This window comes from Miniopterus schreibersii (assembly GCF_964146895.1).
Source record: "Miniopterus schreibersii genome assembly, chromosome: 8".
In the NCBI taxonomy this organism is placed as follows: Eukaryota; Metazoa; Chordata; class Mammalia; order Chiroptera; family Miniopteridae; genus Miniopterus; species Miniopterus schreibersii.
Genome location: NC_138109.1, coordinates 76,208,224 through 76,226,440, shown reverse-complemented (window position 1 = coordinate 76,226,440; position 18,217 = coordinate 76,208,224). Strand labels below are relative to the sequence as shown.

General features: G+C 39.9%; 1 protein-coding gene across 7 annotated transcripts in view; it reads left to right on the top strand.

Moving 5' to 3' along the window:
* Positions 1 to 18,217, top strand: part of FARS2 (phenylalanyl-tRNA synthetase 2, mitochondrial) — a 458,022-nt gene that overhangs the window by 257,921 nt on the left and 181,884 nt on the right. For all 7 annotated transcript variants that reach the window (XM_081143636.1, XM_081143633.1, XM_081143635.1 and 4 more), the window contains one exon: positions 6,508 to 6,668. In XM_081143636.1, the coding sequence (XP_080999762.1) occupies positions 6,508 to 6,668 (161 nt within the window). The remainder of the gene's footprint in view (positions 1 to 6,507; positions 6,669 to 18,217) is intronic.

The following is an 18,217-nucleotide window of genomic DNA, read 5'->3' as shown; positions in this document are numbered from 1 at the left end:
AGAAATAGAAGAAATAATAGAAGTAGAAATAGAAATAGAAATAATAGAAATAGAAATAGAAATAGAAAAATAGTGAGAGTGGACATCCTTGTCTTCAACTTAAGCCTGAGGGCAAAGCAGTAGTCTTTCAGCATCGAGTATTTTAGCTGTTGGTTTTTTATTGTGTCTTTTATTAGTTTGGAGAAATTCCCTATGTTCCTCATTTGCTGAGGTTTTATAATGAATGGATGTTGAATTTTGTCACTTGCTTTTTCTGTATCTATTGAGATGATCATGTGTTTTCTTTTTTAACCTGCTTATATAATGAATTACATTGATTGCTTTTCATATGTGGAGCTAACATTGCATTCCTGGGATAAATCCGGTCATGATGTAGTGTACTGACATGTATTACTGGATTCAATTTGTTGATATTTTGTTAAAGTTTTTTTTGTGGATTTTGGGTTTTTTTTTTTTTTGGCTTGTATATTTGTTTGACGAGTTCTTATCTTGTAATGTCTTTATCTAGTTTTGGTATAAGGGTAATGCTAGCGTCATAAAATTTTATTTTCTTTCTGGAAGAATTTTGTAGAATTAGTACTATTTCTTTCTTGACATTGTGATAGAATTCACCAGGAAAGCCATCTGGGACTTGAGGTCTCTTTGTGGGAAATATCTTTAATTGATGTAGGGTATCTCTTCTTAATAAGCTTTGGTAGTTTGTTTCTTTTGAGGAGTTTGTCTATTTCATATAGGTTGTTGAATAGTTATTGATATAGTTGGTGTAAAGTTTATACATATTATTTTCTTACTATCCTTCTAATGTCTCTAGAAGCTGAGTTTAGTGAGGTACTATCTTTTATTCCTGACTTTGGTAATTTGTGTCTTCTCTCTTTCTCTCTTAAAATTTTTTATTATTATTTGTCTGGCTAGAAGTTTATCTGTTTTCAGGGGTGGGGTACCTCTTTTCTGTCAAGGGCATTTGGATATTTATAACATCATTCACAGGCCATACAAAATTATCAACTTAAAAATTAGCTATGAAAAAAGTCCTCGATTTATTGAATTTTGAGTCCTGCCTGTGGTTGCCTTGGCAGGGCCAGACCACCCCTGGTTTAATCTTTTCAAAAACACCATTTTTGTTTTTATCGATTTTCTCTATTTTTCTGTTTTTTATTTTACTACTTAATGCTATTTCCCCCTTTATTTTTCTTAATTTGTTCTTAATTTTCTTTTCTTTTTCTAGTTTCTTAAGATAGTAGCTTTCAGACCTTTTTTTCCCAAATATAAGCATCTAATACTATAGGTTTCTTTTGAATCACAGCTTTAGATGCATTACATACATAAGTGTTTTTATTCATTTCAATGTATTTCATAATTTTTTTGTGATTTTTTTCTGTGACTCATGGGTTATTTAAAAGTATGTTAATTTCTTTTTATTTGGGGGATTTTTCATTTATTTTTATATTGTTTATTTCTGATTTATTTTCACTTCGGACATAGGACAGTGCTTGTAAATTTCAATCCTTTAAAATATTTTGAGATTTGTTTTGTGTCCCAGAATATGGTCTATGTTTGCAAATGGCCCATCTGCACTTGAAAAGAATTCTGTTGTTGAGCAGTGCCATGTGCATAATTTTGTATGTGACAAAATTGCCAGCCTGTAATGTGCTGGAGTTTTCTCAAGTTCTTCACTGAAGACCAGTACTTCCCAGTCTATCTGTAACTCACAGCGGGAGACTGTTCCCATTTGTCTTAGTTGTGTGCCTTTTTTTCATTATCTCAGAAGTCATGCTTTCCTCCCCACCTGAGATTCAAGGGGAAGGGTAGTAAGGAACTTGAGGGTCTTTTTTTTTAAACTCCCACAGATAATGACACTGATTTTCCAGGCTTAGAAATGTATTAGCTCTCACAGAAAGAAAGAGACCAATTCAGTGTGTAAGGGAGACAGATCCATTTTTACTAATCATATGATTTTCCTGAAAGTTTGGTACCAGTGTGACAAAAGAGGAATACTTTGTACTTACTATAACCTCTTAAATATAAACAAAAAATACTGTATTTTATCTGACCATCAACATTTCTATTACCTGAAGTATTTCTTGTCACTCTTTATTTAAAAAGGCATGTAGTGTAAAGTCTTGCCATTGTCCCCCATTGCCCAGTTCTCTTACCCCCACCCCCAAATTTAAAACAAACAAAAAACACACAAAAAACCCCCGAGAAAGCTGATGCTTTTAGGTTTTTGTTGTTGTTTTAAATATGTTTTTATTGATTTCAAAGAGAGGAAGGGAGAGGGAGAGAGAGAGAAGCATCAATGATGAGAGTCATTGATCAGCCGCCTCCTGCACGCTGACTGGGGATTGAGCCCGCAACTCAGGCATGTGCCCTGACCGGGAATCGAACCGAGATCTCCTGCATCGTAGGTCATGCTCAACCCCTGAGCCACACCAGCCAGGCATTGTTTTTGTTTTTTACTTCTCACCCAAGGATATGTTTCCATTGACTTTAGAGAGAGGAAGAAGGAAAGAGAGAGAAAAAAAATCTCTGTGAGAGGGAAACATCCATCAGTTCTCTCCCATGCTGGGATTGAACTCACAGCCTTTTGGTATCTGGGGCGATGCTCCAACCCACTGAGCCACCCAGCCAGGGCTGCTGCTTTTAGTTTTTGAAACCCGTCACAGACTTTTATAACAATATTATTCCATTGAATAAATATAGCATCGTTTATTCTGCTCCCTGCTGGTGGCTTACGGTCTTTTGCTATTATAAACAATACTTCAATAAATGGCCTTATACATTCACAATTTCTCATAAGTAGGATATATTCTTGGTTAAAGTAACAAGATGGCACTTATTTTGATAGCTGCTGATACGTTATGCTCCTCAGGTGAACAGGTTTAAAACCCACACGTGAGCCCACCAGCGGTGCCTGAGGTTGCTGGTTTGCCCTTGGCTTTGCTCTCAGATGTTGTCATCACATGTTTTTACCTTTGCCCATCTGGTAGGTAAAAAAATGATAAATTGGTGCACTTTTATCTTGCGTTTTTCTTAAGTAAGATTTTCATTTGCTTAAGGATCATTTTTCTTTCATTTTCTATGACTGTCTTAATATTCTTTGCCTATTATCTTCTTTTTTATTGAATCTATTGGGGTGACATTGGTTAATGAAAATATGTAGGTTTCAGGAGTACAGTTCTAATACATCACCTGTATATTGTATTGTGTGCTCACCACCCCAAGTCAAGTCTTCTTCCATCACCATTTATCCCCCCTCTGCCCTCTTCTACCTCCCCCAACCCCTTTGCCCATTTTGAAATTAGATGGTCACTCTTTTCTTACCTACTTCCTAAAAGAATAACAAAGGCTGCCCTGACCACTTCTGCTCAGTGGTTCATCATCGGGCTATGGACCGAAGGGTTGCGGGTTCCATCCCTGGCCCTGGTCACGAGGCAACCAATCGATGTGCGTCTCTCATATGATGTTTCTCTCTCTCTCCCCCCCATTCCTCCCTCCCTTCCACTCTCTCTAAAAAAAAATCAATAAAAAAAATATCCTCCGGTGAGGATTGAAAAAAAAAAAAAAGACTAACAAAGGCTCTTTGTTATTTTTGTCCTTTCTTTAAAAAAACTTTCAGGGATGGGGAGATGCCTCAGGGTAAGTGATAAAAGGCGCAAAAAGCTAAGGCACTAAAACATGACTAAATGCTAAATAAATTAAATGCCCTAAATCTTCTGCTCATTCAGCTACAGGTATTGGGCTCTAAGGTTGGTTTTATCTAAAAATTTTAAAAGACCTACAAGGTTTTATAATTGAGGAAAAAAGCCTAACTCACAAAGCGATGTTGACGTCCCCACCCATCTTTGTTATTTTTTTTACTAGAAAAGGCTAACAGTTACAAAAAGAAATGCTGTAAAGTTGTTCTAAAACTATTACCCAAGCCCTGGCCAGCGTGCTCAGTGGTTACAGCATCGGCCTGTCTACCAAAGGGTCGAGGGTTTGATTTCTGGTCAAGGACATGTACCTGGGTTGCAGGTTTCCGGCCCTGGTTGGGGTCAGTGTGGGAGGCAACCAGCTGACGTGTCTCTCTCACCCTAATGTTTCTCTCTCTCTCCCCTCCTCCCTCCCACTCTCTCTAAAATCAATGGAAAAAATATCCTCGGGTGAGGTTTAACAAAAAAATCAAAAACAATAACAACAACAAAAATTATTACCCATTATAATCCTTGGACATCACATTTTGTTTTTTGTTTTTTACATTACAATTCTCATTTGTACCTATATTAAATAGTGGTATCATAGTACATAGTATTATTTTCTCATAATTTTGCATAATTTATTATTTAATAAATTTAGTAATCATTTATTCATATAACTGATTTTTAATGATGACATTAAAATGTACTATAATTGTTAAGGTGTTCCCTAATTTGGGGCACCTAGGTTGTTTTTATATTTTTGCTCTTATAATTAATACTACTTTGAGCATCTTCCTTCATTTTTCTTTTTTCTTCTGTTGAATTGTTTCCTTAGGATAAATTCCCGAGTAGCATCATAAGGTTAAAGAGTATGAGCATTTTCGTAGATCTTTATATGTGTTAACATGTTATTTTCCAAATGTCAAGGGTACTGGAACCACACAACGAATGACGTGCCAGAGCCAGGGCTGGGCGGTGTCATGTAAAGAAGATGCTCTTCTTTTAGTAGATAAACAACCAGTATATCATAGTTATGTTGATTTTCATGTTTTTATTTAGTAACCACTTTTTTTTAAGGTTTTCATGCGTCAGTATAAATGACTTTAACGTATTTTGCCTTGCCCTTCAACTGCTCTCCTAGGCAGCTGACGTTGGTCAGGAGTTGTGCACACATTTTTGTGACCCGTTGTTTGTGTGGTTCAATACCCTCCCCTCCTCCTCTCCTGAATGTTCATTCTTAGTCAGGGACAAGGGGCCACTCTGCACTCAGCCAACCACTTGCCTCCCTGCCACTGCTGAGCCAATCTCTCTCTGTATCTTTCTGTTGTGATCTCATTTAATACTTTTATTCATTTATCTTCTAAACAAATCATTCAGTGAGGCTCACACTTCTCCATGGTTTCTATTATTATACGTTTGTCCTTGTTGTTTTATTTATAAATGATTAATTTATAAGGTGGCAGCACCTGGCCAGAAACCCATCCTCTCCCCAGGTCTTACCTGCTCAGCCTTGCACACTCTGTGTTTCCAGAGCCCACTCCTACCCCTTCCTCTGCCGCCCTTCCACACCTTCACCATCCAAGAGGGTCCTTCAGTCTGGAATTTGTCTCTTTCAAAACATTTTGGAACCATATTACTTTTATTTTGCTGGGTAGAAAATCTTACACTTACTGGCTTAAAACAATACAAATTTGTTATGCCACAATTTCCTTGCATCAGGAGTCCAGGTACAGATCGTTCGGGTCTCGTGCTCAGTGTCTCAACAGGTTGAAACAAAGGTGTCAGCAGGTCTGGGTTCTCACCTGGAGCTCGGGGCCCTCCTCTGAGCTCATTCAGGCTGCTGGGAGAATGCATTTCCTGTGACTGTGGGAGTGTGAGGTTCCCGTTTCCTTGCCCAGCTCCTGAGGCCTCCCTCGGGTCCCAGCCACGCGGCCCTCTCCTTCACGTCTGCTCGCTTCTCCTAGTCGGCAGGAGCATCTCTCTCCCTTGCTAAGATGGACTCGCATATAAGGAACCTAATCACAGAGTGAAATTCCATTCCTTTCTCAGTCCAAGGGAGGGATTGCACAGGGCGTGTGCCTGGGGCAGGAACCTTGAGGCCGGCTCGGCCTGCCCGGGCCCCTGCTCAGCCTTTGGCGTGCAGTTGGAATCGTTCCCTCCCTGAGCCCTGGCCGCAGTGAGGCCTCCCCGCAGCAGGAGCCGCTCCCTCGCCCTCTTCATAAGCAGCGCCTGTCTTCTCTGTCGCGCTCTGCCTCAGATGAGCTAGAGACCCTCCGTGCCCGTGGCCTTGCCGAATCTGAACGGCACACTGAACCTCTGGAGTGAGCGGTGCTGGACGTGCATCTCACCTCGGCTTGCTCGCTCTCTGCGTATTGTGGGGCAGCTCTTCTAAGAGTAATGACAGTTCTTGAAGGCCCGACACACATCTCCTGAATGTTAATGGTCCGCCGCGGCATGTTTTGAACACATCTGCTCGTCCAGTAAGCCGCTTAGGGACTTTGTAGCCTGAGCATAGTTATGTTTGGGTCAGGGCACACAAGGATTACAGACAAATCCTGCGTCAGAGGAGAAGGTAAGAGCCTAGCGTTTAGCCAGCGGTGAGAGTCAGCGTTAGGGACAGTAGGGCTGCAGAGCGCCTCGGGGAGGGAGGTGAGCAGCGTGGGCAGCAGGCCCGGCCTCCGACTGGGCGGCGTCCTGGGGGTCCCGCGGCCGCCCCCCAGCGCCTTGCCCTCAACAGTGTTGTTGGTTAGTCACCAAGAAGTGGTATGTGCCTGTGAGCGGACTCTTTACGATTTTCAAATCGATGGTTGGTTTTGTTCCCTAACCGCAGCTGGTGCTCAGGATAAGATCGGCTGGGCCTTTGGCCTCGGACTGGAGAGACTGGCCATGATCCTCTACAACATCCCCGACATCCGCCTCTTCTGGAGCGAGGACGAGCGCTTCCTGAGGCAGTTCCGCGTGTCCGACATCCACCAGCCGGTGACATTTCAGGTAAAACGGCTGCAGGAATCCAGTCAATAATAAAAAGATGTTTTTAAGAATTGAGGGGGTCATGTACTTGAAAATAATGCGAATTTGAAGGTAGGTTTTGTATGGAAGCCCATAAACACCCCACAGGAGTTTATACACCTTCAAAAACTGTCCGTGGAAAAAGAGGTTCATCAAGCTTATGAGTCTCCGCAGACAGCCAGTTTGGGGCGTTGTTAATGGCCATTATATTATTATGACATATCGATCTTTATATCTGATGATACTTTTGAAGGTTAGTTTTTCTGATACGAATATAGACACATTGGCTCTCTTATGATTAGTGTTTGTAATGCATCTTTCTCATTTTACTGTTGCTCTGTCTTTATATTGAAAGCATGTCTTTTATAAACAGCATAGAGTTGGGTCCTGTTTTTAAAACTCAGATTTAATTTGAGTGTTGACTACACCTTACATTTAGTATAATTACATGGGGTATTCTCGGGCTTAATTCTGTTATCTTTTTCCCCCCTGCTTCCCCCTTCTAGTCTTTATTTAATTTATTTGGAAAGTGTGGTTTTCTGGGGCGGGGGTTGTTTATTTATTTTTACATCCCATTTTAATACCCTTATTGCTACTTAGTTTCACCATTTTGTATTATTGTTAAGTGGTTATTTTAGATTACAATGTGCATAATTAATTTATCTCACTTTACCATGAATAACTATTACACAACTTTTGGAAACAGTTAACAACTTTACAATAGTGTGGTTCCTTTTACTCCGCCTGTGTTTTGAATTATCATATTTTATTTCTCTCTGTATTATAATCTCACAGTATAGTGCTCTATTTGCTTCAGAGAGCCAGTTGTCTTTTAAATAAGTTTGAAACTATAGTGTTTCTATTCCCTCGATATTTGCCCCACACTGATTATTCCTTTCTGCTCATCTTGATTTTTCTGTTATTATTTCCCTTAAGTCTGAAGAACTACTTTTAATATTTCTTGTAGCGCAACATGAGTTTTTTCAGTTTTGGTTTGTCTGGAAGTACCTTTGTTTCGCCTTTATTTTTTAGGAACATTTTCTTCGAATATGGGTGTCCAGGTTGCCACCTCTTTTGTGATCTTTTTTCCTTTTAGCCCTTGAACAACGTCATTCCCCTGCCTTTATCCGCCTGCTTCGGTTCTGAGCAGTCTGACCTCTGTGATTCTGTTACCCTGCCTGGGGTCTCACTGCTGTGGGTTGCCTCTCAGCCGCCTTTGAAATTCTCATCTCTCTTTTCCAGCAATGGTGCTCCTTTTATTTATTTTTTCCTTTTCAGACAGCAGCTTCATGTATGTCAGACCACTTGGAATTATGCCCTAGAACTCATGCCCAGGGTGTGTTTTTTATTGATTTTTTTTTCACCCTGTGCTTCATTTTGGATAGTTTTTATTGCTTATCTCTGTGTTTACTAATCTTTTCTGTTGTGTCCAGTTAACCATAGGCCCCTCCAGGGAATTAACCATTTCAGATATTGTACTTATTAGCTCTTCAGGTTCTAGGTGCTCCCCCTTAAGGGCTTTTATTTCTCTGATGAAATGCTCATCTCATCCATTTTGTACATTTTTCCTTAAGTCTTCACCATATTCATAATAGTTATTTTAAAGTCCCTGTCTGTTCATTCCAACCGGTTAGTTCCTTATCCACTGTTTTCCTGGTGTGTTTTCCCTCTTATGGGCCACATTTCTCCTGCTTTTTCACTTGTCTCACTTTTGAAATTGTGTTTAAAAGAATACAGACGCCGAAGGAGATAATATTTACCCTCAGCTAAGGGGACTGGCCAGATCACTATTTCTAGGCAGGAGCTGGGTTTCCCGTGGCTCGGCCATGGGTGGTGAGACCCGGCCCTGCCGCAGTTGGGGATCTAGAATGTGAGATCGTAGGGTCTCTGCTTTCCACCCAGTCGCTAGCCTCTCCCACACCAGCACTTGCTAAGCAGAAGTACTATGAAGGAGAGTTGACTGGCAGTGAGAACTAACAGTTTCTCCATATTCCAGTCTGCCACACCGGCCAGTCATTGGCTGATAAGTTTGGCTCCTTTCTCCTAATTCCAGTGAAGTTTCTTAACCAAGAGCAGACCAGCTCTTCTGACGACTCGCCCCAGTGAAAGCAGCCACCAATGTCTGCTCACCCTCAGAGGCTTATCTCTCTCTGGAATTTCATTCACTTAGACTCTTGTCTAGATCTCTTCAGTATCTTTTATGATGGATAAGATTTTTAAATTTATTGCTTTTTCATTGTTACAGTGGGACTGAATTTTTTTTTTTTTGCAGCCTTTTGCATTCTAACCAAAAGTTAATCATTGGTTAATTCTTTGGTTTTATTTTTAATGGCCTTTTAAAAAATTCTGATCCCTCCCACCCCCTCTTCTTTGACAACCTGTCAGCTTCTTCTCCATAGCTGTGTTTGTTTCTATTTTCTTTTGTTTATGCTGTTGGCTTTAAAAAATTCTATTTTTCTAAAAAAGTAAGCTATTTTTAATCTAGTACCAGGTCCTTCTAGGTAAATTTGAAATAAAGCCCCACCTAAATAATTAAAAGTAAAACCTGCTGTGGAGCTAAGTTTTTCTCATTGAATTTTTCATTTATTAAGTCATTTATTTAATTTTCAAACATTGATGGATTACCAGGCAGCACTGTACAGAGCAGCATGCTGTGGTGTGGTGGGCAAGCGAGGAGAGTAACACAGTTGCTACCACAAGTTAGTGGCTTACTTCCAATTTTAATTGTACTCACAACTGTCTTCTCTTAGGAGACACAGAGATATCCAGGGATAGTCTTTGGGTCTCTTGTATTAAATATCATTTTGAAAAATCTATTCTGCCTTCAAAGTTGAAAATCAGTGTAACATCCTGCACTATAATGTAATTTACATCATTGCCTTTGTGTAATAAACTTAAGAACTTCTGATGGGGCAGTTAGGATCCGATTACTGAAAAGGTACATGTCTGTAAAATACTTTGTAATAATTTGTAGCTCCCAGAGAGCTATTTCCTAATTATTCACTTATAATTAGTATCTATTGATTATATTATTGGTTAGTTTCCTATGACCGATATAACAAATTACCACAAACCTAGCAGTTTAAAACAACATGTCTTTATTATTTTACAGTTGTGGCGTTCAGAAATTCAAAATCAGTCTGACTGGCTAAAATCAAGGTGTCAGCAGGACTGGGTGCTTCGCGGGGCGCTAGGGGAGAACCCACCCCTTGCCTTTGCCAGCTTCTAGGGCTGCCCTTGTCCCTCGCTCGTGGCTCAGTATCACCTGTTTTCTTCTCTGTCCCTATGTGGTCACGTCCCCTCCTCTCTGAATTTTTGTCTCCCGCTTACAAGGACCTTTGGATTACATGGAGCCCACCAAGATAATTCAAGATAATCTCCACATCTCAAGATCCTTTCTTAATTACATCTGCGAAGTTCTTTTGGAAAGTAAGGTCACATGTTCATAGGTCCAGGGAGTAGGTCATGGATGCCTTTGGGAGGCCATTATTTAGCTGATCACATATCCATTCATATGTTCCATTTTCATCGTGGCCAAATGCTTGCCTTCAGGTATCAGAGAGCAGGTGTCACTTAGGTATAAGTGACGCAGATGGTATTAAAGTGTTGGTATTGAACTATTTGTGCAGAGTAGTCATGCTTATGTATGTGAGGGGAATAAGTAAGTGACTCACTTTGTCACTTACTGTTGTTGGCTTGTCTTAAGAAGATTTAACATGATTATTACATAAGACTGTTCCCCAGAGGGGAGGAGAGGAAACGTGGGGGGAAAGGTCTGTCCGCAGCTGTGAGCTTGTGGCTTCTCTGGCCAGGAAGCTCTGGGCGCCCTTTGGGAATCGTATTTGCAGGGCTGGCAGGAGGTGGAAATGTCTCTCCTCTCCTCTCCTTCAGACCCTCCTAGGTTATGCTTCAGGCCCTCCTGGCTCCTCTGGCATCTTCCTCTGCACCGTGTCCGCGGTCTTGTAAATCCCTCTACCCAGCTGTGACGGTGCTCTCTAGGTGCTGGCAGTAGTCTGACTCATATTACCCCGAGGCCTCATCTCTGCCATTTCCTAAGTACCCTGGAAACTGTTGTTGAAGTCTAATAAGTAGAAAACTCAACTTATGGTGTGGTTTTAACTCTTGTTTTTTTACTGTAAATGTTTTGAGTTAAGTGCTTGCTTTTTGTGGCTCTCTTTACCCAACCTGCGTCAGTGCTCGAAATGAGTGGATGAGCAAGCTGATGGCTTTGTCATGCAAGTGTTGTCTTGTTCTGTGCAAGAGATCTCTGTCCCCCACTCCAGCTCCCCCTGCTCGGCTCATCTTGGGCCCTTGTGGGTATGTCTGCCACCTCCCCTAAAGTAACACTCACTGTCTCAGTGCATTGAATCGAATATTCAGTAATCTAACTTTAGTTCATTCTTTAAGTGTTCTTTAAACAATTGTGAATTCAATATTTAGTCCTATACAGACTGATACTTGTTATTGAAAATTATTCATTAATCAACATTGTAAATTTTATTCACATATTTTACTTATTAATTTCATGTGTGTCCATAGTTGCTCAGCAAGTCAGTCCCCATTTGATGAGGTAAATCAATAATGTCAGTTGTTACCTGTCTTCCCAGTGAAGGAGTTTTATTGGCTCTTTCGTGGGCAGGGACTATGGTTATTCCTGATCCTGGATAATATCTCGAATACTTTCCACTACAACAGGAGTGGCTGAGAATGGGTGGGTGGTGACATGCAAACCTGTCATATCCAACCTTATTCAAGATCATAATAATCTTAGTTAGTGATTAACACTCAGTTAAGCCTTGTTCTGTGTTCAGCATTATTCTGAAGGCTTCATGCATCTTAATTTAGTCCTCTGAATAACCCTGTGGGTTTAGGGGCTATTATTCTGTCCGTGTCACAGATGAGGAAAGGGTAGCTGAGAGGTCCCTGAGCATTAGCACTGTGTTCATTCAGGGCTTCAGAGAGCCATTTCCTCAAGTCTTATCCTGAGTATAACATTTATAGGTTGATTATTCAGAGCCAAAGGATTTAAATTTTTCCAACAAATCCAAAGATAAGCATATAATTCATAGAAAATAATGCACTGGGTTTAAATTATCTAATTTATTAACTTCCTGGTAACAAGCTACCTATATTAATGCTTCTTAAGCGTTAACGTACCGATCAATCACAGGAAGGCCTTGTTAAACTAAAATTCTGATTCATTGTTCTCATTGTGGGGCCTGAGATTCTGTGCTGCTCGCAAACTCCCAGGCAGCACTGATGCTGTTGGCCCATGAGCCACATGCAAATGTACATGATGACGGACAGACTCAGCATAGGTCTCAAAGCCCAGCTACCTCGTCTGCAAAATGAGGTGATAAAGGGAAATAATCTGACCCAGTGGTTAAATCCCCTTTCTCCTCTTTTGCACTGTAAGTTTCAGTTTAACGTAACTATCACTCTAAGCAGATCTATAATTTATGATACCTTTTGCACTAACCTCAAAAGTCTTCTTTCTTCTTGTCTTAGATTTTGTTATTATGAGTTCCTGAGTTGTGTGTGGTACTGTTACACTTTTGGTTTTATGAACTGCCTAACCTCTTTCTTCCTTCTTCCTTTCTTTCTTAATTTTTCTTTTTTGCTCACTCATTCATTCCTTTTTTTTCTGCTTGTCAGTGTGAGAGGACTGTGGAAATACAGTCATGCAGTTCAAATGCACATTTAAAAAATTACGCTTAAGTCACAGATGAGTTTGTGTACTTTAGGTAATTTGTGAAGAGAAAGTGTTAATATTTAAATTAGAAATAAGTAGAACTAGAGATGATGAAAGATGAGACTGAAAGCACAAAGAATTTAGTAGGCAGGGCAGTAACTATGAAAGGGTCTTAGATCAACCCAGTCACCTCTGAGTCAGTCATGAACAGTCTCCCCCAGGGAAATTGTCAGAGCCCTTCCTTCTCTCCCTGTAGCACCCGCATCAGCAGTGAGTGCTGTGTCATATGAGGATTGGGAGTTTCTGAAGACCAAGGTTGGCCATTTTCGTTATTTGTCTTCTAGCAATCAGAGTTCAGTGCACCACACATCTGTGCATTAATTGGTCTACTACCTTATAATACTTACCATTTGTTAAGTACTATGTCCAAGTCACCGAACTAAATACTTTTCCTATATTATATCTTCCATTCGTTACAATCCAATGGGGTAGGTACTATAAGCCTATTTTATAGATGATGAAACTGAGGCTTGGAACCACTCCAGGGAATTCCTAATATTGAACTAGTCATTTCTGTTGTTTCCAAGACCAGTGCACTGCTCTGGAGTCAGTAACATGAGATTGACAGTTCCTGACTTCAAGTTGTTTCCTTCCAATGTAGATTTATCAAGAAATAACTATAACATAATAGTGAGGTTCAATGATGGAGCTATACATAGATGAATGTAGAATTTTGCTGATACTGACCATTGCATGTGGAGATCAAAATTTTTCTCTTTTTTAAATCCTTTTTTTGCTTGTTAATTCTCTTAGCCCTTCCATGTTTTCCAGGATTGAATTAGGAATTGAGCCTGTGATTACTTGCTAATCTCTATGGTTTGGAATAGCTCCTAGATCTAGTTTTGCTTTCATCACCGTAAATGTCGTCTGATAGAGACTGAATGCCGGCCTGTGCAGTGTTTCCTCTTTCTGTACCCAAATAAATCCAGCTGTGAGATCCCATCAGCTTCACTGTGTTGCAATGAAATATGGGTCTCACATTTTTTCACCTTTTCCATGTGCATCTCACACAGAAAAGCACATACGTATTTTTATTTTGCTGGAAAAGGGATGTTTGTCCCAGAAGAAACTAATAGAGGTAGAGGAAGAAGCGGGGAAGATGACAACAGGAAACATTTTCTAGTGCTCTGTAATCTCTGTTGACCGCCGAATGAGGAGAGACGCAGTGAGCAGGGGAGGGACAGGTTTGTATTGGGAATCATTACAGTGCTTCTATGTAAAGCATTCCTAACAGCCTGTTACGTAGTAAGCATTTCATCCATGTTTACTATTATTTATACTTTCACCACCGCCACGGCTATCACTGTCTGCACCATCCCCGTAACTACCGCACAGCGTGCGCTGGGCCCCGCTCAGCAGACGTGGTCGTGGTGTTCCTGGTCCCTGGTGCCTGCGTCTCAGCGTGCTTCGCTGACAGTGGTGTTATATAAGCCCGGCCTTACGAGCTAGGACGTTTCACTGACCCGCAGTCTATTTCGAGCCCTATGGATTGTGGCCCCATGTGCGTGCATTGCAGCCTCTCATCGGCGGCCTGCAGAGTTATGACTGCCTGGTATTTTTGTGAAAGCAGGAGTTCTGTGAGACATTTACATATTTAGAGAATTGCTACCACAAATTTCTTCCTTGTTTAAGGCACCTTTTTAAAAAAATAAGGAGGTTCTCAGCATCGACTCCCACAGCTTTCTTGTCGTGTAGAATGGAAGGATGTGTCATGTGACCTTCATGTGCACACACATTCGATACCCATTGTACACCGGCTTGGCTATTAACCTTACGGAAATGTTCAGGAACCTTCTATTTATAGACAACATGTTAAACCTTAAATCTTGCCAACATCTATAAAGTTTGATAGATCGTGTGCAATATTTCTTAGGAGTCATCTATCTGACTAGATGAGGTTTTGGTGTTTTTATCTCTGGAATCAGAGGAGTACATTAATACTGTAGAATCGTCTGAACCAGATAACTAATAATGGATGGATCATAAAGTTAATTGTTACAGTTTTCATAATCTTTTCCTAATGTATTTGTATATCAAACCATTATGTTGTGCACCATAAATAGATACAATTTTGATTTGTCAATTATGCCTCCATAAAGCTGATGAGAAAAAGTTATAGTTTTAAAAGGAAATCATCAGAATAAAGACCAGAAGGACTTGCCATAGGAGGAAAGAGCATGTCAGTTAAGCAATGGTGATAGGTCAGTGGGAAGTAATTCTTACAAAATAGCAGGAGGGGTGCTTTTTGGCTTCAACCCAGAAAGACCAAACTCAGAATGGCGTAAATAAGAACAAAATATCAGGAAGCCCTCAATAATGCTGGGGTGTAAAATTCTGAGCATTTTCCCCTCGGGCTTGAGAGATGGCAGCAGGAGCGCCAAGCATCACCTCCTGCAATGAGGTCCAGAGCAGAATCGTGCCCTTGGTTCCTTTTTTCAGTGTGGGGGAAGGCTTTCCAGAAGCCCTCACACCTTTCCTCACATCTCATTTGCAAGGTAGTTGAAGTTAGCCTGCTGTTTTCTGATATTTATACTGATCTCTTATCATAAGGAAGACTTAGGCCTCTTTATTATTTTACCCCCAACAATGCCAGATGTGTTCAGTTAGGCCCTGTAGGTAACACTGTCTCTGATTACTGCACCGTTTTTACAAATAGTCACTTATGAAATGGGATGATGGGGCTACTAGAAAAGCTATTCAACCTGAAACTATTTTACCTCCTGCTGGCTAGTGCCTGAAATCAGCCATTAGAGTTTGCTTCCTTTAGTTTAATGCTTTGATCTCTAGTCAAAGATAAAATACGTATTTTGCCTAGAACTGGCTGTGCCTACTTTCATAGGACAACTGGATGGGATTCATAGATAGTATGTGGCTATTGGACATTTTTTTCTCTGTTTGAAATTGAGTGTAGAAATTAGGGTCATCATGGCACATCCAACTAAGTTAATTCTATTGGCCAGAGGGTGAAGGGCTTAGATACTAATTCAAGGTCACTCACCCTGCGAATGAGATCCTTAAAGTTATCAAAGAAGAGATGAGTGTTGAGTAGAGCCAACACAGATGGAAAATTAAAGGTTTGTATTCACGTTCTAGCTACCAAATTAAATAATTTACCTTACTAAATTCTTAGTCAAGACAGGTAAGTGTGGTTGTTCTGTGTCTTTAACTGACCTCCTCTTGTACAACAGGAAAAACAAATCTCGTAGGTGCTTAAATTAGAGCCGTGCACTGTTCCTTTCCACCGAGGATAAGAGGAGACTTCGGGTTCATCTGAAATGTTAGGGCTTAAGGTCAGCCTGTGTTTAGACAGAGAGATGAGAATTGCTTTGTGATGACATTATTGCACAGCTTTTCAAACAGTGCATTTATGATGGCATTTTGAATGTGTAATCTTGTGGTCTGGAAAATGAAGAATGGTTGAAGTAAGCAGTAATTTATGTAGTGGGTAGCTTAATTATTCTTTCTATCACTTGGCCGAGTAATGAATCAAATGTTTTCTTTCGATAAGAGGGAAGAATTTATTTTCTAAAGGGCCTCCCTATGAGATTTATAAATTACAGTTATAGGCTGTGTCAAGGATACTGAATCATAAATAGATCACACTCGTGGAGTTCATTTGGCAGAATTTGAACTCCATGTTAACTAGTGTTTGCATACCAAGTAGCTATCTAATATTTACTTTTATTTTTTTAATCCTTGCCTAAAGATATGTTTTTATTGATTTTTAGAGAGAAAGGATGGGGGGGGAGAGAGAGAGAGAAACATCGACGTGAGAGAGAAACATTGATCGTTGCCTCCTGTATGTGCCCCGACCGGTCTCGAGCCTGCATCCTTCTGGTGTACAGGGGGATGGTCCAAACAACTGAGACACCTGGGCTAAAACAGTTAAAAAACAGAAATTCAAAGAGATTTTATGAGGAATTCGATGAGCGTATTCTCTAAAATTTATATGAAAATGCAGAGGGCCAGGGATAGGCAAATAAGTTGAAAGATTTGGTTCATCTAATATCTTTTTAAAAACTACATTAATTGTGAGAGTGTGGAGCTGATACGAGACAGACCTGTAGGCCCGTAGAATGCAGTAAGGGGCCCAGAAACACACCTCTGTATTATGCTAGACTTGTGATGTCACCTGCACTGGGGAACAGCGAGGCAGCACAGCGTCTTGTGCAAGTGGAGGAGAGACCATTGAGTATCCACATGGAAAAAATGAAACGACCCCACATTCCCAATTATTCAAGCCTGAATTCCAGGGTGTTTGTAGATCTGAATGTGAAGGGGAATTTATACTGACTATGAAGAAGTTATTTTACCACGAGTGATGCTTTGATTCTTATAAATTGAATTGAGGAGATTGAACTAAATGAACTATGGTAATGTAAAATTAAAACCTAATTAAATGTCTGATCTTGAAAGCTTTGAAATTAGTATTTATTCAAAGTGGTTGCTGTAGGTTTTTTATAAAGCCTTTTATCAAATTAGGGCTGTTTCCCTCTATTTCTAGTTTGCTAAGAGCTTTTATCATAAATGACTTAAAATTTATCGGACTCTTCCATATGTTTTGAGGAGATCTCATTATGTAGTGACATAGTGATTGTTTTGTGCATAAATGTAAATTGGTTGATATATATTATCATTTTTATATATTTCTAGATTCGATTAGCAGATATTTAGGATTTCTAAATCTGTGTTCACGGGTGAGATAGGTCTGTAACTTTCTGTGTTTTTTATGTTCTTATCAGGTTTTGATGTTACAGTTATGTTATCCTCATAATACTAATTTGGAAATTTTCCTTTTTCTGTTCTTTGGGAGAATATTTCGAAGAATAACGTTATTTCTTTCTTTAGTTTTTGATCAAATTTACCAGTGAAGTCTTCTTGGCCTGGAATTTTCTTTGTGGGAAGTTTTAAACCACAGATTAAATTTTTTCCTAGTTATCAGGCTATACAGATTTTGTTTTATTTTGTGTCAGTTTTAATAAATTGTATTTTTTCTAGGAATTTGTTCATTTTATCTAACATTTAAATGTATTGGCATGAGTTCTTTGCAATATTATCTTATTGTGTTGACATTAAAAAAACTATGGGTAGCTCAGTTGGTTAGAGCATCGTCCCCATATACCAAGGTTGCAGGTTCAATCCCTGGTCAGGGCACATGCAAGAACCAGTGAGTGCATAAAAGGGTGGAACAGCAAATCGATGTTTTTCTCTCTCTCCCCGCTCCCTACCTAAAATAAGTAAATTTAAAAAACGATTTTTGCCTGGCCAATGTGGCTCAGTGGTTGAGTGTCGACCAAGAGGTCAGGGGTTCAATATCCCGTCAGAGCACATGCCCGGGTTGCAGTCCTATCCCCAGTAGGGGGCACAGGAGGCAGCCGATTGATGTCGATGTTTCTCATCGATGTTTTTATCTCTTTCCTTCTCCCTTCCTTTCTTTCTAAAACCAATAAAAACATATTAAAAATCAATCAATAAATAAAAATCTTACTTTAAAAACCAAAAAGCTATATTTAATTAGTTAATAGTTAAGCACATTTACTAACATTTTATCAAGTTTTGTGCTAACCTGTTTTTTAATATTAAGCTTTCTTTTAGAGTTGGCTTTTTTTCTTAATGAAGTATATTCTTTGAATATGTCTTATGTGAGGGATTATAAGTGATAGACTCTTGGTTTTTGTGTATCTGAAAATGTGTTTATGTTGCCCTCATTCCTGAATGTCAGGTTAGCGGCTGTAACATTCTAGAAAGGCAGTCATTCTCCGAGGCGCTCTGAGTGCAC